Source organism: Pan paniscus, chromosome 10 (genome assembly GCF_029289425.2).
Source record: "Pan paniscus chromosome 10, NHGRI_mPanPan1-v2.0_pri, whole genome shotgun sequence".
NCBI classification, from domain to species: domain Eukaryota; kingdom Metazoa; phylum Chordata; class Mammalia; order Primates; family Hominidae; genus Pan; species Pan paniscus.
In genome coordinates this window covers 28,093,546-28,114,434 of record NC_073259.2, presented here as the reverse complement: position 1 = coordinate 28,114,434, position 20,889 = coordinate 28,093,546, and the positions used below count along the sequence as shown (strand labels likewise).

Here is a 20,889-nt window from a genome sequence, read left to right as displayed (position 1 = left end):
CCAATGATCATTCTGTTAAAGGAATTATCTGGAGAGGGGATGGCCTCTCTGTTAAGGTAAATAGCCTTGTGATAAAGAGTAGAACAAATCGATTGTAGAAGCATGAAATTGAGGATATGAACCATGGATATGGGTCAAAGATGTCTTTTATCTATCTCTTTGGTGGCCACAGTTGCTTGCAGGCTGCCCTTTTGCATGATATTGCCATGACTGTAGTTGTGTTAGGTTCTTAATTTTGTTAGTTTATTTTCACCCCACAGGATTAACTTACTCAGCTGACCTGCATGGAAGCTGAAGACACTTTGTGTTTGAACATTCTATTTAAGGTTGAAGCAGGGGAAAAGAATTAAGGTAGAAATTGATCGTTCAAGGGCCTTTTGCAATTTCCGCTTTCCTAAAACAGAACATCCTTCTTCCTCAGCTACCGCTAACCTTTATTTAGAACAGAATAAATCACTGGACTCAAAATTTATGTTATACACTAAAGTCAGCTGAAAAACGACTTATCTTTTCACCGATTGTCATTATTCAAACTGTAAATTCAGTACCCTAGAATAATTTCACATCTTGTTGATGGCCTTTCACTGACCCAAAGTCCTCTCTGGGTTTTATGGTGTAAGCATTGTTTGTGGTTACTCAACTCCCTTCTGCCCAACTTTCACAGAAGCTGACTCACCATTTGCTGAAAGCATCCCACCAGCTTTGCTATGGGTCAAATAAATGAATTAGATTGAAGGTTTTGTTATTACTGTTGCTCTTTTGTCCCTTTTTGTACTTAAAAAAGATTCAGGGATTTTTTTTTTTTTTTTTTTTTTTGGTGTTTCAAAAATTCAGCTTTTGCAGTCTCATGATTCTGGCATTGTCAATTATAATTCTATGCCTTTTTTTAGAGCTGTGATAGAGGAAGATGTTTAGGTGTTTGACATTGAATATCTGCCATTCAGAACATTCCCACCCTCCCCCTGTGCTGAAATGAAATGGGGCATGCAGAAGTGACTCCAAAGTTGAAGGGCAGAAGGTGGGGTCCTGGCAATGAAGGTTGGAGAACCTTTTTTTCCCACCTCGCCTCCTGGCCCACCGGCAAACTCCTGCATTCAAATGCCCCCAGGACTCTGAAACCCTCAGGGCATCTCCAGGAGCCTCAGACTTGATCTGATCCATTGAAGAGTCAACCTAGGGAAGAAGTGATTATGAACTGACAGTCTCTTCTTATCTAAAGCTGGAGAGAAGTCGGATCTGACTCTAGTCTGTTCCTCATCTGAGGTATGTCAGGATAGTCAACAGTTCTCCAAGTGAGAAAGTAAGAGTGGGTGAGGAGTGACAGATGGGGGTGTGCGAGGCCCAGGCTGGCTTTAGCAGCTGCTGGGTTCTCCAGGGAGAAGGGAGAAGGCAAGGAGAGAAATGACAACTGTGCTCATTGATACGAGCCTTGGGAACCAGGCCTCTCTGACCTTCCTTCCATAAATGCTAAGAGCACACAGCTGATAAGAGGCCCTAGAGCTCAGAAGGTGGGCTTTTTGGATTTTACAATTCCCTTGCCACCCTTAGCGGAAGGAGGAGTGAAATAAAGTTTAAAATGTGTCTTTATCCTTAAAAGACCGCAGGGTCTGGGCGCGGTAGCTCATGCCTGTAATCCCAGCACTTCGGGAGGCCGAGGCGGGTGGATCACCTGAAGTCAGAAGTTCAAGACCAGCCTGGTCAACATGGTGAAACTCCATCTCTACTAAAAATTAGCCGAGTGTAGTGGCAGGCGCCTGTAATCCCAGCTACTCAGGAGGCTGAGGCAGGAGACTCACTTGAACCCGGGAGGCAGAGGTTGCAGTGAGCTGAGATCGTGCCAATGCGCTCTAGCCTGGGGGACAAGAATGAAACTGTCTCGAAAAAAAAAAAAGACCACCGGAAGTGCCTTTGTTTTTTCTGTTGTCAACTCGGCCCTAGACAAAGTCTGGACTAGAATCTTTAAGGCCTTAGCTTCATACATTGAACTGTTTCCCCCAAACTCTCTAAATAGAAGTAGGACTCTGAGTCCTCTGAACAGTAAGAACACTTGCAGTTCAGACCTATGGAACTGGGGCCTGCCCGTTAACCTACCTGTATAGGGATAGCAAAGACTTCTGGAGCTTTTGTAAGATCCAAAATTTGTTCAGAATTAAGAACTTCTTGATATCCCGTGGCAGTTGCTGTAGCACTTTTAGTAACAGCATGTCGTACTACAAATATGCCTCTTGGCATTTTGGATGGGCAGGTGTACTATTAGATGCTTTGGTTTCAGGAAATAAAGAGCAAGCTCTGAAGAGCCCTAAGCAAAGCTGGGAATTGCATGACTTTCTGTTGGCTGCCCCACCTCCTTCTCAATATCCATCTGTTCTCTTAGAATTGATTACTAATCTTCCTCCTAGCTGCCATTTTTTGAGCATTACCAAGTGCTGGGGAGGACACTATGCACTTCGTTTTCCCCCTGCCAGAGTTCTGTTCTCCTCATTTCACATGAGAGGAGAGAGGGCACTGAGGCTTACATGGCGAAGGAAACTGTGGGTGGTCATGGAGCCAGGGAAAGGCAGAGCTCCTGGCTGTATGCAGTGGGAAATGGATCTCTCTCTTGGCTTATCCTTTCCCATTCCTGCTTTGACAGCCCTTTGAAGGTAAAAGTAAGCCAATGCCTACCCTCAGCCAAAATGTCAGATGATTCTTAAGGTTTTTAATGTGACAACTGCTTATATTGACTATAAGCACTTTGCCTTTGTCTCTGCAAACATTTGTATTTTAAATAAGACTCAAAGACCAAAAAACAGAGATGAAACCATGGGATAGGGCTGCCATGAGGGCAGGGACTACCAAAGAGTCCTCAAATCATTCCAAGTTAGTGGCTCTGCGCTCATAAGCCAAGCATTTCACAGCACAGCTCTTGCACATAACAGACACATAATCAGCTGATTAAAACTCAGTTCATGTTCTCCGTAAGTGTAAGAAAAGCACACGGAAAGCTGTTTTGGTTAACTTCAGTTTCTCTTAGTGAGAAAGCATCAGCTTTATCCAGCAACTTCACATATATATCTTTAAGTTTGAAATGCCCACTGTTCCTAGGTCAGGTTTTTATTCTAGGTTGCAGATAACACTTGGATTTGTACATTAAGAAAAATGAAAGAATGTTCTCTAGTTCATGGAAATTTGTTTGGCTTTATTTTGACAGTGTTTTGAATTAACCAGATATGAAGAAGGTGAGTTTATAGTATGTTTGTTTACACTGAAGTGCCTTTATGATATTTTGTCTTGTTTGTCCCTGATCACAATTTTAGTGCAAACATCCTTTTGGATGATCAGTTTCAACCCAAACTAACTGATTTTGCCATGGCACACTTCCGGTCCCACCTAGAACATCAGAGTTGTACCATAAATATGACCAGCAGCAGCAGTAAACATCTGTGGTACATGCCAGAAGAGTACATCAGACAGGGGAAACTTTCCATTAAAACAGACGTCTACAGCTTTGGAATTGTGAGTACCAACTGCCAGTTAACAAAGGAGGAGAGTTTATTGCCAAGAATGTTCTAGATTCTAAGAATTTTTTAAAGAGTTTTAACTTTTGACTCATTGATTTCCTGTTAGCTCATCTTATATATTAATTTTGTGTAATCAAGCAATTAATAAAATATAAAGTCGTTAATCAGAATGAACTATATTCATAGTCATGGTTAATAGTTGCAACAAATTGTGTGTATATTTTTAAGATATACAGCTGACTTTCTATATATTCCTTGTAGGTAATAATGGAAGTTCTAACAGGATGTAGAGTAGTGTTAGATGATCCAAAACATATCCAGCTGGTAAGAATTGTTTTCATCCTGGCACCTATCTCTTGGTCATTTTTTGATCAAGTTCTCTGTGATAAAATTGTCTCCCTCTCTTCCAAGCGGGATCTCCTTAGAGAATTGATGGAGAAGAGAGGCCTGGATTCATGTCTCTCATTTCTAGATAAGAAAGTGCCTCCCTGCCCTCGGAATTTCTCTGCCAAGCTCTTCTGTTTGGCAGGCTGGTGTGCTGCAACGCGGGCAAAGTTAAGACCATCAATGGATGAAGTGAGTATATACATGGTTTTATTCAAAACTGAGCCCACAGAACCATGGAAAATCTAAACTAGATAAATTGTGTATCTAAGTGAATTATTTGTTAATGAGACAAATCCAGCCTCCAACAGAGAATTCCAACATAATAGTGTTTCCAGGTCAAAAAGCCACATCATTTGGTACTCTGTTAGAGGTCATTTCTAGGTGGAACCAAGACTCCACAAAAAATTTAATGTAAAGACATAAATGAGCAGTTTGCAGGGAATATTTTATTCAATCTTTTTTTTTTTTTTTTTTTTTTTTTTTGGAGACAGAGTCTCACTCTGTTGCCCAGGCTGGAGTGCAGTGGCACTATCTCGGCCCACTGCAACCTCCACCTCCCCAGTTCAAGTGATTCTACTGCCTCAGCCTCCCAAGTAGCTGGGATTATAGGCACGAGCCACCACGCCTGGCTAATTTTTGTATTTTTAGTAGAGGCGGGGTTTCACATGTTGGCCAGGCTGGTCTCAAACTCCTGACCTCAAGTGATCCACCCGCCTTGGCCTCCCAAAGTGTTCAGTCTTCATTAAGAGATCTGGCTCATTATAAATGCAGCATATATTTTCCTTATCCATTTTCTAAAATTTATTAATCTATCCATAGACTTAATCACCCATTCATTTATTTGTTTATTTGCACAAATAAACAAATAATTAATGCCTACTCTGTGTGTGCCAGACTTTGTATTGGGTGCTGGGAATATATCAGTGATCAAGATGCAATGACTACCCTCAAGCTCACTGTTAAGAGGAGTCAGATCGGTAAACATAGAATGTTGGTCCAGCAAGAGAAACCTGATGATAGACAGAAGGCCAGGTTGCCATGGAGCATGGATTCAGAATACACACCAGCCCATGGAAGTTAAGGAAGCTTTTTGATAGATGTGACGGTTTAGCTAAGATCTGAAAAACAGGTTGGATTTAGGCAGCAGTAAGGATGGAAAGACATCCCAAGCAGAGAGAATGAATACCTGCAAAGGCTCGAAGGTGATGGAGCCCATGGTGCTAAGACCACAGATAATTCAGCATCATGGAGGGGGAGCAGTGAGGGAAAGCCTGGAGTGGTTAAAATAATAGAAGCTTCCATGACAGAGGGACATGAATTCCATTCTAGGAGTTTGGATTTTATCCTGAGTCTATCATAGAGCCATGCAAGGGTTTTAAACAAGGAGTTGACATAATCAGAATATAAACAGCACTGGCCTTCGAGGCAGGAGAGCTGTATTCCAGGCCTGACACCACCCGTGAGAGTTGTGTGGAGCCAAGGGCTCAGGAAGGAGCTATGACATATATTGTGCAGGGACAGAGAATTGGAAGCCCAGAGATGTGGTGTCAAACAGCAGGTCTGTACCTTACTGACTAATGATACTGCTTCCCTTTTCTGAGCCTCAGGCTTTATCATCTATAAAATGAGAATGATTAATGTTGTTTGTACAGGTTAAATGAGATAATATATGTGAAAGCACTTTGTAAACTGTAAAGCTCTCTATATGTATTTTTTTAATTACGTGTGTGTGTGTATATGAAGGTATGTTGTATGGTATATTAATTACATCAAGGGTTCTCACATCTAGCTGTACATCCAAATCATCTGAAGCTTCTAACATACAGATTCCTGGACCTTCAACACCTTATTTTTTGAATGACAATCTCTATGTTGGGACCAAGGGATATGCACTTTAAAAGAGCTCCCTAAAACTTCTGGCATTTAGTCAGGGGCCCTGGCTCACGACTGTAATCCCAGCACTTTGGGAGTCTGAGGTGGGTGGATCAGCTGAGGTCAGGAGTTTGAAACCAGCCTGGCCAACATGGCGAAACCCCATCTCTACTAAAAATACAAAAATTAGCCGGGCATGGTGGCACGTGCCTGTAATACTAGCTACTTGGGAGGCTAAGGCAGGAGGATTGCCTGAACCTGGGAGGCGTAGGTTGCAGTTAGCCGAGATTATACCACTGCGCCACAGCCTGGGCAACAGAGTGAGACTCCATCTCAAAAAAAACAAAACAAACAAACAAACAAAACAAGAACAACAACAAAAAACTGGCATTTAAGAATTACAGGTTGGGCCTACCATTTCCTTATTCCCTTCCAATCTTCCACATATTATGGTTGAAGTAAAAAATGTAGAGACTTGCCCAAGTTCACAAAGCTAGTTGGTGGCAAATCTGAGGCTTAAGTCAGGTCTCTTGGTATTTACTTTAGTGTAGTTTCTTTTATACCTGGTTTTAAGTCACTTAATTTACTCCTCAAAATAAAGGGGGTTAGCTAATCTTTAAGATCCCTTCTAATTCAAAATTCTATAGCTGAACTAATTTCATGAAAATGAAAGAATATTCTTTATAGGTAGAGTGATAAAAGGTAAAAGGAAAGATTTTTCAAACTTAATTTAATGTCTGTTTGCTTCTTTGTTATTAGGTTTTAAATACTCTTGAAAGTACTCAAGCCAGCTTGTATTTTGCTGAAGATCCTCCCACATCACTAAAGTCCTTCAGGTGTCCTTCTCCTCTATTCCTGGAGAATGTACCAAGTATTCCAGTGGAAGATGATGAAAGCCAGAATAACAATTTACTACCTTCTGATGAAGGCCTGAGGATAGACAGAATGACTCAGAAAACTCCTTTTGAATGCAGCCAGTCTGAGGTTATGTTTCTGAGCTTGGACAAAAAGCCAGAGAGCAAGAGAAATGAGGAAGCTTGCAACATGCCCAGTTCTTCTTGTGAAGAAAGTTGGTTCCCAAAGTATATAGTTCCATCCCAGGACTTAAGGCCCTATAAGGTAAATATGGATCCTTCTTCAGAAGCTCCAGGGCATTCTTGCAGGAGCAGGCCAGTGGAGAGCAGCTGTTCCTCCAAATTTTCCTGGGATGAATATGAACAGTACAAAAAAGAATAAATTCCACCAGAAGATAAAGAAAAAAGCAAGTATTGCATAGGCACCTGAGCATAGGTATGACCTTGGGAAGACATTGGCTCCATAAGCAATGCCAAGAGAATGATCAATAGTGAGTTTGGGTGATGCAGATAAACAATCTGGATAATTCCATTTCTTTTTTCCCAAACCCTCAAACAGAGTGCCTTAAAAAATTGTTTTATCAGGATAATTGTCTCATGACCAAATCCACGCTCAATTAGAGCCATTCAAAATTCCTTAAGCTCATGGGTTCTGACTTCAGCCAAACAAAACAATCAAAACCTACCAGAAAGGGACTGGATTGTAATGTCCTCTCCGTCATCCTCAGTGTGAGTCCTCAGAGCCTCCATCTGCCAAGAACATTCAGTTGGATTCCATCGTTTGGTTTAGCTTGCTTGCAAGGGTTGTAGGAAATGTCTAATTTGTAAATGTTAATAGATACCTTTGGAAAGAATCACCTTGTTATTCTGATTGACCCCTCTTGTTTTTTGGTTAATCCCTGACTAGCTTGCTTGTCTGAAAATGAGCCAGGTTCACCCTTAGCTACGGCATGCTCTGTGTTGAAAGGGGATTTCTTCCCAAGATCTATCCTAAACTCTTAGGACAGTTTATCCTGTATTGACTATTATTACAGCTTTTTAAAAACAGACTTAGTGACCTATTATATCTTAAGGAGACTATGTGAAATGTCCATCAAGTAATTTTTATTCCTGAGAAAATGGCTGGTGAAGGGCCTAGGTCAGCTTTTTGTTTAATCTACACCTTTCAACTCTGGGCCTTCATTCCTGTTGTTTCTTGGATCTCCCTCTTTTGAAATCCTACCAATCATCAGAGCTCTACAAAACAGCCACCTCCTGGAAGCTTCCCTAATCTCTACAACCAGAAGTACTCCCTTTATCAGTATTTCCACAGCAATTTCTTTGTATTTCTATTTTATATTTATCACTTTCTGAATTATATCAAAGCTGCTTGTCTTATCTCTTTTTTTTTTTTTTTTTTTTTTGAGATGGAGTCTCGCTCTGTCGTCCAGGCTGGAGTGCAGTGGCACAATCTCGGCTCACCGCAGGGTCTGCCTCCCGGGTTCACGCCATTCTCCTGCCTCAGCCTCCCGAGTAGCTGGGACTACAGGCGCCCGCCACTACGCCCGGCTAATTTTTTGTATTTTTAGTAGAGACGGGGTTTCACCATGTTAGGCAGGATGGTCTCGATCTCCTGACCTCATAATCCACCTGCCTGGCCTCCCAAAGTGCTGGGATTACAGGCGTGAGCCACCGCGCCCAGCCTTCATCTCTTTTACTAGGTTGTAAACTCCCTATATTAGTTTTCTATTGTTTTTGTAACAGATTATCACAAATTTAGTGACTTAAAGTAACATAAATTAATTATTTTGCAGTTCTGGAGGTCAGAATTCCTTAGCATTCTTTCTGGAGGCTGTTGGGGAGAACTCACTGCCTTGCCTTTTCCAGCTTCTAGAGGCCACCTGCCTTCTTTGGCTCATGGCCTCTTCCTCCGTCTTCAAAGCCAGCAACGTGACATTTCAGATCTCCCTCTCTCTTTCTGTCTCACCGCATCTTCACTACCCTCTTCCTCTCATTCTGGCCCTTCTGCATGTCTTTTATAAAGACCTTTGTGATTTCACTGGGCCCACTCATATAAGCCAGGAAAATCTCTGTGTCTCAGATCCTTAATTTAATTACACCTGCAAAGTCCGTTTTCTCGTGTAAAGTAACATATTCACAGGTTTCTGGAATTGGGACATGGACATCTTTGGGGGACCATTACTCTGTCTGTCATACTCCCTGAGTGTGTAAGGGCCATCTCTTCAGAGCCTAATGTGTCATCCTACACAGAGCAGGTGTTTCCTTATAAATTAAGTTGAATTAAATTACCCCTATGAAGCCACATAATCAATAATTCAGCTATAATAAACATTGCCGAATAAATTAACAAAGGGAGGATAATGACTCCTTATGATGATGGATAGAAACACTGAAGAAAACAATTTTCAGAGGATTTATTGAATCTTCCTCTCCAAGGAGCTTGTAATAGAAGGGTAAACCTCTAGTTTCTTGTCCAGCAGAGGAATAGGCTCATGTCTTTTGTTTTATTTTATTTTCTTGGTGAGTCAGTATGGTTGGGTTAATCATATTCACATTAGATTCCATGTTGAAGAACAACTAATCAAAGAAGAAAATCATCAGGAATCAGGGTGAGATTAACAGACCAAGGTCAGAAACATGGAGTTACAATTTTCCAAAAAAGCACGAAGTGAGATTAAAATCACAGTAAGTCTTAGTCTGATTGACAGGCTTTATACAGGCCCTTGGTAAGCAGCTGGGAGAACCCATGCCCACCACTGCTCTGTGCAGTATCTGGCTGCTCAGAGCTCTCTGCCCCATCTGATCACCACACATATGAAAGGGTTGGACTAAACTTCATATAACTTTTATTCCTGTGACCTGTGCTAGATTGGCAACTCTTGATTACACATGTTAATAAAAGGAAGCAGCAAAAGTCTTTGACATTTGGTTTACATGTTGCAAACCATTCTGAGCCCAATTTAGCTTATTTTAGAGATGTAATCTGAGATTATATTGGCTGAATTGGGAAATTTAGCCTGGAATCATGTGAAGTTGCCACTAATAATTCACAAAAGAGATCATCAAGAATTGACTCTGTGTTAAACTGTTTTTCACTTAGAATATGGACCCCCACCAATACATTCAATGAAGGGTCATTAAGGAAGCTCTGATTAACACCAGGCCCATGCAGTTACTCCGCACATATAATCTCTTGGTATTATGTTGATTTGAACTTGCTTAGCTGACTTAAAGCAGGGTTTCTCAAACTGTAGTATGCATCAGAATGACTTGGAAAGCTGGTTAAAAACGCAGATTGCTGGGTCCACCCAGCTTCTGATGCAATAGGTCTGGGGTTAGAAATTTTGCTTTCTAATGAGTTCCCAGGTGATGCTGATGCCAATGATGTGAAGCCCGCTCTTCACATCCGTGAAAATCGCTGCCTTAAGGTGCTCTTAAATTGTTATAGATTGGTAGATCCTACCTTTCCATCACTGGTATGTTTTTTGAGAAAAGGATCCTTTCTTTTCATTCTGTTACATTCATCCTATTACATAGGATGTTGGTTAGCACAGAGTGGGAGCTCTAGAAAGATTGTTGACCAATCATCTTATTGACTAGATCATCTTTCTAGAGTATAACTATTTTGGACACCTCAAAGATGAAGTCAGATAAGCTGGCAGTGACCTGATTAACGTTGTGGTAAGCAGATGCCACTGTGGCTGGGAAGTACCAAATCTTCTGTTGAGTGATTCAGTCTTCCTGACTAGATTTGCCTTCTAGTGGGTGTATTAATAAGCGTTAGTTGATATGAATTAAATGTTGCAACTTTCTATGGGTAATAAGAGGATACCTTTATAGTTTCATGATGTGGAGACCAAGATACATAAGAAAGCAAGAATGAGTCTCCGGGTGTTCCCTCTGATCAGCAAACATGAATTCATAATTTCATTTACTCTCATTTTTGTAATGCACTCTGAGCAATCCTCCAGGCAGATCCTATTTACTAAGCTTCAGGCTTTTGTCCCATTTTATAATGCCCAAACACATGGAGAAAACATTTTGTTGTTTTTGAAAACAGGTATGGGATTTCTGACATAATCAATTTTATTGACTTCTTGGGAGTTGTAATGATCTGTGACTCACTGCATAATATTGTAGTTTTATAGGGTGGCACATCACCCTGTGTAAAACAACTTTAATGACCTGAGGACTGATGAGTACAGGAAGTGAGGTTTATCATGAGTAGCATTTATTAAGCATCTGCTAGAAGCAAAGCACTGCATTAGCTACTAAGGTACAAAGTAAGACACAGTTTAGTAAGGAAGACAGGGCATCTACCCAAGTCAACAGTTCAGTGACATCTGTTATTTGAACCACACACCAATGCAACCGAAGTAAATGCTGAAAGGGCGAGAAGAAGGAATAGATTACTATGCGTTTTTGAGAGGATGAAGAAGGCTTCTTGGAGAAGGTTTCTGAAAAGAGATACGGAATTAAGAGAAATAGAAAAGAGCACTGACGAAGCACTCAGGATGGCTATTCAAGGAATTGGGGATCCACAGCAGCTGTGCACAACCATCCCTAATGCCAGAAAAATGGGGTAAGGGTGAAGGGAACTGGGTCTAGAGCTTTGCATGTTTTTTTCTGGTTAACCCTTAGAGTCACCCTGAAGGTGTGGATCCCATCTTATAATAAGGTGAGGACACTGAGTCAGGAAACTAACTTGCTAAAATCAAGTCCTCCCAGTCCTCCCATCAGGTCCTTCCAGATCTGGAGGAGCCAGGATTTGAACTCACATTTGTCTGACTTCAAAATCCATGCTTTTTCTTGTGTTCCAAATTGCACAATGGAGTCACTGCCAGTTCAAGCTCCTATGAAAAGGGATGGATGTGAAAAGTCATTTGTTGATTCCACAGATTTTTAGTAGGTACCATGTCTCCTGCCTTTTTCACTATCCTACTCCTCTGCTACAACTTCTCTGCTACAGGCACCCACTGCAGTTACTTGATATGAGTTAAATGAATCCATCCATCCAAACTTCCATTCATTGAATAAATACTTAGCAATGGCTTCCTTTGTATCAGGCACTATTCTAGGAGCTGGGGCTACAGTGCAGATGGAAACCAGCAAAGCTCACTGCCCTCATGGAGCTTATATGTGAGTGAATAAATCTCAGGGTGGTTCTCCTGTCATAGGTCCTGGCTCCTCTTCCAGCTCTCCCAAATGGGTTCAGAGAGGTTTTCTCCTTGTCCTGTTGTGTAACTGATAATCCCATGGTGGACCTCACTTTGCTATTCATATGCACTAAGTAGTTTATGGTGTGCTTTGTGGCTGGCAATTGTGACAGATTCTATTCTTCTATTGGTATGTGGTTTCTTTGGGGCATTTGTTTGGATACTGATGGCATCTTCCGGGGGTCTGGGGCACCTACACAAACCTCAGGTCACTATCACGTGATACTGGAGTTGCCTGTTAAATTATATTTCTTCTTCCACAAAACTGCAGGTTCCCTGAGGGAAAAGGTCTATGTCCTGCTCATTTTTGGATCCCTAATGGCTGGCACAGTACGTGGTGCATAATATGGTTCAACAAATATTTGTAAAATGAATGAATCAAATAGTCCTTCAAAGCATCTTCAGAATCAAGATTGTCATCTAGATTGCACCCGAAGTTTATCTTTCTAGTATTCAGAATATAATCAATCATTGCTTAAATTATTCCATTTCATCATTCTTGAATAAAAGCTACTAATTTTAAATACTAATATCTGAGATATCTTTGAAAAGAAGATTAGTCGTTGTATGTGTTGCTTATAAATTTTCTCTATGGTGGAAAATATTCCCAAACCATGTCTAAGCAATGAAAAACCAGTGTTCTGGCAGGAAATAAACTGATGTTTTTTGTGTTTTGTATCTGTCTTCCCGTTCCAAATCATTTATATATACTTGATGGTCTGTGGGCTTGATTTGCAAGTATTTTCCTGGGAGACATTTTTATTCAAAAGACCTGTATTGCCTGCCAAACCTTCATTTAAGAGACTCATTATGGATGTCATCTGCATCATTGCAAACTTTTCTGGTCATCTCTATAAATAGCAAGATAATATTTACAGAGTTTTACATTGGCTCTTGAATTTTAAAATATTCTCATAGACAAACATTAATTGGAATGGGGGGTAAGGAGGTAGGAATGGCTTACTTGCGGAAATGCAGGCTCATTGTTGTGTCTAGTAGGTGCTAGGTGCATTCACACATCTCTTAAGCTTTAAACAACCTATTGAGCCGGTTTCCATTTCCTTGATCTATTAGATTAAAAAAAATGAAGCATAAAGGAGTTGGCTCTTGCCCTAAGTCATACTACTGGTGGAATGAGAATACAAACCAAAAACACTTTATTCAAGTCCAGGAAATATCTGCCTTGAAAAAGAATAACTTAAAAATTAAAAGTATCCTCTATTTGAACATGAAAACAGCTAATAAAAATGTGTTATTTTATTTTATTATTATTAATTTTGTCCTCCCATATTGGCAAAGATAAAGCAATTGACAAAAATGGAATTCTTGTTCACTACTGGCAGGAGTGAAAATTGGTAGAACCTTTCTAGAAGGCAATTTGGCAACATGTATGAAAACCTAAATGTTGATACACCTTTACCCAGCAGTTTGTTTAGGAATTTATCCTAATGAATAAAAGTTGTCCAGGTCTTCAAACATGAGCCCAAAGGTATATTTCATGATGTTTATGATATTAAAACATTGGAAACAACTGAAACATCCTTCAGTAAAAGATGGATTAAATAAATTCCATGCAGTTGTCATTTAAAAATATTTAGATATATGTTTATTGCTATGGATATATGTTCCCAAAATATTATTGAATCAAAAAGCAGACTACAGAATATATGTTGAATATGAGCTCATTTATAACATTGAATATTTTAAGATAATGTATGTTTCATAGAGAGATCTTCACCAAATGTTAAGGATGTTTTTTTTCTGGGCTGTGGTATTTGGGTGATCTTTACATTCTTCAGACTCTTGTGTATTTGAAACTTTTTATAATGAACATATATCATTTTTATTAGAAAAGAATAAAGTTTTTGGAAAAAAAACAGTCATTTTCTACATTTCTACATTTACTTGGCTCTTTGCTTGGTTGTGCCCTTGGTGGCAACTAGCAACTAGTAATAATGCTTCTATTCCACTGCTCTTTATTATTTTTATCTTCCTACCTTAGTAATTGAAGCTACGAAATGGATTTGTCTGGTATCCCTTGAGTAATAAGTCTTGAGAAGGCATGTGACAAAGCAATGCAAGAGGCAAAAACCAGATAAGCTGAAATACAGAAAAGCAGATACGGATCACAGTATACAACTGAGAGTGTTTTGTAATTAAATATTAGTTGATTTTGCTAAAATCTTTTTTAAATTACCCATAAGATTTATACTTACAAATCCCTACTTCAAGGAGTTATCTGCAGTTAAATGAGAAGATCTTTGCGGAGATAAATTTTCCACCACAAAGTATTCATTCTCCAGACTTGTACCCCACTATCCATTTTTAGTTTACATAAAATTTTTACCCTGCTGTAGTTTTAGTTGAAAATAAAACTTGCAACAGTGCAGAGGAAATGTGACTGAATACAGTGTTTTTCTACAGCAGATAGAGATGAACCTGTGTAACGATGCTAATGGGATTCACAATGCATTAATTATAAAGGGAAATAGCAAAGTATACTCCAGGGTAAAATAGCAACTCTGAGTTCTAGCTGGGGGGACTGTTTTGTGCACACAACTAAGTTATGAAAGTGTGTAAATATGATTTTAAAACATACTTCCTAGGCAGATCCAGCTAAAAGATAAATGAGTGCTGGTTTTTAAGAGCATAAAAGAGCCACAATTTTTTTTATGATACCAAATTAGTATTTTGATGCTACTTTGTGTTTTCTGGAAGGAAAATGCCGACTGATACAACTGTACCCTCACTGCAAAGAGTTCAGCAAAAGAGAATTTAGGAAATCTAATACATATAGTGTAAAATGGGATCATTTCTAAACAGCACATTAGAGTGAGGTTACTCTAGTAATCTTCTTAATGTTCTTAATGCCATTATTCACTAATTATAATTTCATGTCATTCTAAATGTGTATAGGCTAATTATAGTGCAGTTGCTGGACCATTAAGTACTGGGTCTTATGATATTTCTTTTTCTTATGATTATAACCCAGGATTTTAAAAAACAGCCACAATGACTTCAGCCAAGGGTAAATATGAATCTATGACCTTTTATTGTTTTAATTTTGTATGTCCTAGAGGAAAATTTAAGATTCTAGCATGCTTACAAAGCCAAATATGCATGTTTATATTAACTCACTGCTGACAGCTCTAAGGCTATTACTTGAGACAGCCGGCAGAGCAATCTCTGACATTTTCATTATGCATTTGTCTAGCAGCTTGAAGAGGGGAAATAATTCATGTGATTATGAATAGCCTATCTTGGTCATTAAAATGTATTTCCCTAATAGAAAAATGATCACTGTATTTTAGAAGACATATTCTGACATGTCTCCATCTTTCTTTCTATCTCATATCCCAGCATTATCATTTCTAATTTCAAAAGCAGTTGAATGAACCAAGTAGCATCACTGCCTTCTGTTTAAAAGGTCTCATCAATTACAGTGAAACTACAACTTCATTTCACTTTAGCCTCTATTTCCAAGGCCACACTCTAGACCCTATCATCACCTGCAACTGCTACATATCAGAAATCATAATATTTTTCCATAAACAAAAATAGTATGTTTTATGACCTCATAAAGATCCTATTATCTGATCCATCAGTGTTCTCCAAAGAAACAGTCAATAGCATATATATAGATGGGTAAGAGGAGACTTATTATGGGAATTGGCTCCCACAATTATAGAGGCTAAGAAGTTTCACAATCTGCCGTCTGCACACTGAAGAGCCAGGAAAGCCAGTGGGGTAATTCTGTCCTGGTCCAAAGGCCTGGGAAGGGGGTATTGGGGCACTGGTTTCAGAGTCCAGAGGCCTGAGATCAAGAGCTCTGATGTCCAAGGGCAGGAGAAGTTGGATGTTCCAGCTCAAGGAGAGAAAGTGAATTCTCCCTTCCTCTGCCTTTTTGTTCTATCTGGGCCCTCAAGAGCTGGGTTGATGGCCACCTGCATGACGAGGGCTTCTTTACTCAGTGCACCAATTCAAATGCTAATCTCTTCCAGGGGCGCCCTCATGGAAACACCCAGAAATGATGGTTTACCTACTACCCAAGTCAAGCTGACATATGAAATTAACCATCACAGTTGTTTAGGCTTCCTTCCCTGATGGCAGGCACCACACCTCCATTCCTGAAGGGTCTAAGTCCTTAGTGATCCTGCCTTTTTTGGAGTGTTATGATTTTACATCAACATTCATTCCTGGTTGCGGAACCATTAGCACCCAGAAGTCCCTGGATTCCAGACTTAAGCCTCCCTGCTCTCATTGTGTTCATAAATCTGATTTCCTCTTGATAACTGCAATCAATACCCAGAGCCATAGAACGACTTCTTTCTGTCTTCTTGGTTCAGTGGCATGAAGAACCCAAAATGACAATGTCTCAACTCCCTGGTGCATAAACCCTATTGTGTCCACATGGAATCATTTCTCACTTGGGATCCAAGACCTTTCAATTAGCAGAACTGAGAGTTGAAGAGATAGAAAGTCAAAAACAGAAAACAAAAACAAAACATGACTGGGTACCTAGAAGTAAAAGTGAGAAGAGCCATTTCGACTTCACCCTTTGGTTGCCAGACCTCTGTATTCTGGCTGTGAATAGAAGAACACCATGGATCGGTCTTTGGTTTAAAGTCTGTGGTCATCAAGCCTCACAGAGTTGTCCCCCAGCTGACAGCATAGCTGAGCTCTTAGCAGGCCATTTCAAAGTTCCATAAAGCCAACTGCTTTATGAAGTATGCAGTAAGACCAGCAGAATTCCATGGGTGCAAGCCTCATTGCCTTATTATTTTACTCTATATTTTACTGTTTTATTTTTTATTTTTTTCTGAGACAGGGTCTCAGTCTGTCACCCAGGCTAGAGTGCAGTGATGTGATCTCAGCTCACTGCAACCTCTGCCTCCTTGGTTCAAGTGATCCTACCACCTTAGCCTCCTGAGTAGCTGGGACTACAGGCGCATTCCACCATGCCCAGCTAATTTTTAATTTTTACATTTTTTACTTTTTTGCAGAGACAGGAGTCTCCCTCTGTTGCTCAGGCTAGTCTCAAACTCCTGCACTCAAGTAATCCACCTGCTTCGGCCTCTCAAAATGCTGGGATTACAGGGGTGAGCCACCAAGCCCAGTTGCCTCACTTATTTTACTATAAAATGAGTTCTGCATCAGAACTGTGTTTAAAGAGATACTATAAACCTACCAACTAAGGTCCTGACAGAGGCACTGTGGGCAGGAAAGGCAAATCCATATCCAGACTAAGCATCAAATCTGGTGAGGACAAATCACTGCTCCCTCCATGCTAGAAGGGCCCACTGCGGTCAACCTGTCACCAAATAACTAGTAGGCCAGTTCCCATGAGGAATGATGCCAAGTTAAAGGCGCAACATTGGCTTCTGCTGTTGGCAGCTCAGGTACTTGGCCACAGTGATAACCACATCAGACTTCGATGCAGAAAAGCCCACACATAACTTTCATCCCTGTTGCCATGGCCACCTAATACCCCCTACACCAGACTTAATGCTTCTGGCACTGAATCTGGAACCCAGTTGTTTTGAAAAGTATTGTCTTGTACGCCTTCGTATTTCTTACTGCTCTTGGGAGGAGTCTATGAACAGAAAGTATTCAATAGGTATTATGTTGCTGGCATAAAGATGGAAAGAAAGGCAAGGGAAATTCCAAGTAGGCTTTGGCAGAATGGAACAGCGTAGAAACCACAGACGAGCATGTAAATGAGCCTGAACTGACGGAGGGCAGTTAGAAAATAGTAGAGAATAATTTGGAGAAGTAAGATCTGGTATTTCACAGAGCCCTTTGAATAACAGGTTGAATAATTTACACTTTATCGGAGAGGAAGGCCTTAAGCATTTTAATCAATTAAATAAAATATTAGGAACTGATAGGCACATAAAAGTAACCTTGTACACCTTTTGATGAAAGCAGATATCCTCTCTAGAAGGCCTTTTCATGAATTCTCGTCCAGGATGTGCTGGAAAAAGTCCCAGGGAGAGCATTATTTTGAGAAGAGAGGAAGAAGTCATTTTGCCGCTTTCCTGCAGTTTCTTTCCTACTTTTGTGAGGAGAGGTGGCATGTCCTCATGGTGAGAAGGTGAAGGCCTGCCATTTCAGGGGCTGGGTTAGTACCAGGATACTGATGAGGCGGGGCCGGTGCATAGGTAGGCTCTGAGTCTCTCTCCTGGGGATTACTTGCCCCTCACTTCCTGCTGCCTCCTCACCTGTGTAGAAAGCATAGGCTGGACGGGAGGGGAGGTTGTCGGAAGCTCCCATTTAGGTTTGGATCCCGGCTGAGGTCATTGTTCTCCTTTATCGGCAGCGTGGTAGGCTTTCTTCCGGCTCCCGTGTCTAATTCTCTTTTGCTTTGAAATCTAAGCAGGTGGATGAGATGTGATTACCTTTCCCAGGTAGCCCACTGCATTAACAGCTATTTCTACCTGGCTGAGAGTTCTCTCAGACTAGACTTAATCCGCTTCCACTCCGAGGCATTCAGAATAAGCCTAATTTTCCTCCTGTGTATATTCCTACAATGATTTTAAAGGGTTATTTTTTCTATTTTTCTTGCATCCTGAGAAAATAGTGGGAAAACTTTTAATTCATCAGTAACCAGTAACATTTGTCATCCTAAATCCAATGTAATACCTTAAATATGCTAGATGAAAAGAATCCTCGTTTATTATGTTATTTAATTTGGGTAGGGTTCTGTTAATTTAGTCTAAGGTTGTGTAAGTGTAGATGCATGCATGCATGCACATGTGCATGTATGTGTGTTGAAGTCATCATTCTGTGCTAGTTCTGACTTTGTGGATCTACCAAGGCCTTGGGGTCTTTTTCACATAAACTGCCCGTAACATCTCCTTCAACCTTTCCTTGTGCAATTGATTTTTATACACTAAAACAGAGCTCTTACATTTTTATTGTTTTAATACTACTCAATTATTTTTTAACGATTTTATCTGCATCATAGTTCAATGCTGTCTTGTTTGTTTTCACTCATTGATCCAACTCGAGTTGGATAACTCTCCATTTCCTACCACTTTCCCCTTGACCAGTCAGCTCTATCCACAGTCACCTTCTCGCAGACCAAGCTTGTTCCCATCTCAGGACGTTTGTGCTTGCTGGTCCCCTGCCTGGAATTCTCTTCCTGCAGAATGTCTCCCTCTGCTATTACTCTCTGTTGTCTTTTTCATTATAGTGATTTCCTTCACTTCTTTTGTCATGACATGACATTATATTAGATATTTATTTGCTTAATTTTCATCAGCCTTCTTCCTTAGAATATAAAATCTATGAAGTCAAGGTCTTTAACTTTTCACCACTGGATCCCCAAGGACTTGGAAAGTTTCCTGAAACATAATAGATGCTTAATAATCATTGTTTGAATGCATGAATTAAATAGTCTTTTAAATTCTTAATTTGATCAGCCAAATTTTTTTTGGCTCCTCCTTCCAGATTTGTGTCATTGACCACTTTGGTAAAGCTGCTTTCATCATCCACGAAATTGTTGATTAAAAAGTGCTCTACAGGATAAAGGCAATTTCAGAACCACATAGTCCTTTGCCAAATAGTCTCTATCAGGTTTACATCTTTTCAATTATTAAAAAATCTTTCGAAATAAATTCAAGCAACTCTGATTTCATCTCATTTTCCAACATATATTTCTCTATCTTTAATATAAAATATGATCAAAATTCCTTTAAATCACTTAAAGGACCTTCAAAAACTGGCCCCAAACAACCTTTCCAACATTTATATTTCATCACTATCTTCTTTCTACTTCCTTCCCACAGACTTTGTGTCTTTTGTTCTAGTCTCACTAAATGTGTTGTGATTCTTAAAGCATGCCATGGTCCTCATCTCCATGCCTTATATAGGAGTCGCCAGCATCCGGGCTGCGGACCAGTACCAGTCCATGGCCTATAGGAACTGGGCCGTATATATTACCCAGTCTGTGTCATTTTGTTACAGCAGGAGGTAAGCAGCTAGTGAGTGAGCATGACCACCTGAGCTCTGCCTCCTATCAGATCAGTGGCTTCATTAAATTCTCATAGGAGTGCAAACCTTATTGTGAGCTGCACATGTGAGGGATCTAGGCTGTGTGCTCCTTATGAGATTCTAATGCCTGATGACCTGAGGTGGAATGGTTTCATCCTGAAACTATACCACTCACTTCTCAGTCTGTGGAAGGATTGTCTTCCATGAAACCGTTCCCTGGTGTGAAAAAGTTTGGGGACCACTGCCTTAGCACACCTGTTCCAGTTACCTGGAATGCCTCCTCTCTCCACCCTCACCTCCAAACAAATGGATCTATCCTTGATGTAGCATAAATGCCACTTCCTTCATGAATCCTTCCCAAACTTCCCCAAGTGATTAATCACGCCCTCTCTTGTTCTCCCTCAGTAATTTTGATGTTTCTTTAGTATTTTGCCTTTTGTTTCATTATCGCTACCATATTATTTATGGGTCTCTTTCCAGGGATAAAACTTTTATCTCTCCCAGGCTATGGACTTAGATACCCATTAATATCTATTGAATAAAGTGAAAAACATGATGAAATATTTTGTTCACTGTTTGCTGTAGTTTAATGAAAGCAGGTCACACCCAATGGTACTGACTGACATCCCAGACTGGCTTCTATCAAGGTGGCATTCACCTAGATGAGTTTTGTGGGGTCCATCTTACACTTGCTATCTCAGAAGCCAGAATTTCTGTTTTATTGGAATTGGAATGGGCTTACCTCTCAATGGTAGATTTGCATTGACCAGGTTCACGTAGATAGGTAAAAACCAGAGTACCCGTTATCTACTGCTATTGTTTGAATGTTTGTGTCCCCTCTAAAATTCACATTGAAACCCTACTACAATAGTATTAAGAGGTGGGGTCCTTAAGATGTGATTAAGTGTGATGGCTTCAGCCTCATGAACGGGATGAGGTGCCCTCATCAAAGGGCTCCAGGAAACTAGCTAGGCTTTTTGCTCTTCCACCTTTTACCACGTGAGGACACAGCAACAAGATGCCATCTTGAAAGCAGAGAGTAGTCTGCACCAGACACTGAATCTG

At 40.3% G+C, this 20,889-nt stretch overlaps 1 protein-coding gene across 2 annotated transcripts in view; it reads left to right on the top strand.

The window, feature by feature from the left end:
* The window catches only part of IRAK3 (interleukin 1 receptor associated kinase 3), a 65,040-nt gene extending 52,533 nt beyond the window's left edge, over positions 1 to 12,507 (top strand). For both annotated transcript variants that reach the window (XM_063593371.1, XM_003824788.5), the window contains 4 exons: positions 3,297 to 3,495; positions 3,762 to 3,824; positions 3,912 to 4,076; positions 6,519 to 12,507. In XM_063593371.1, the coding sequence (XP_063449441.1) occupies positions 3,297 to 3,495; positions 3,762 to 3,824; positions 3,912 to 4,076; positions 6,519 to 6,995 (904 nt within the window). In that variant the 3' untranslated portion in view covers positions 6,996 to 12,507. The remainder of the gene's footprint in view (positions 1 to 3,296; positions 3,496 to 3,761; positions 3,825 to 3,911; positions 4,077 to 6,518) is intronic.
* Positions 12,508 to 20,889: the final 8,382 nt, after the last annotated feature.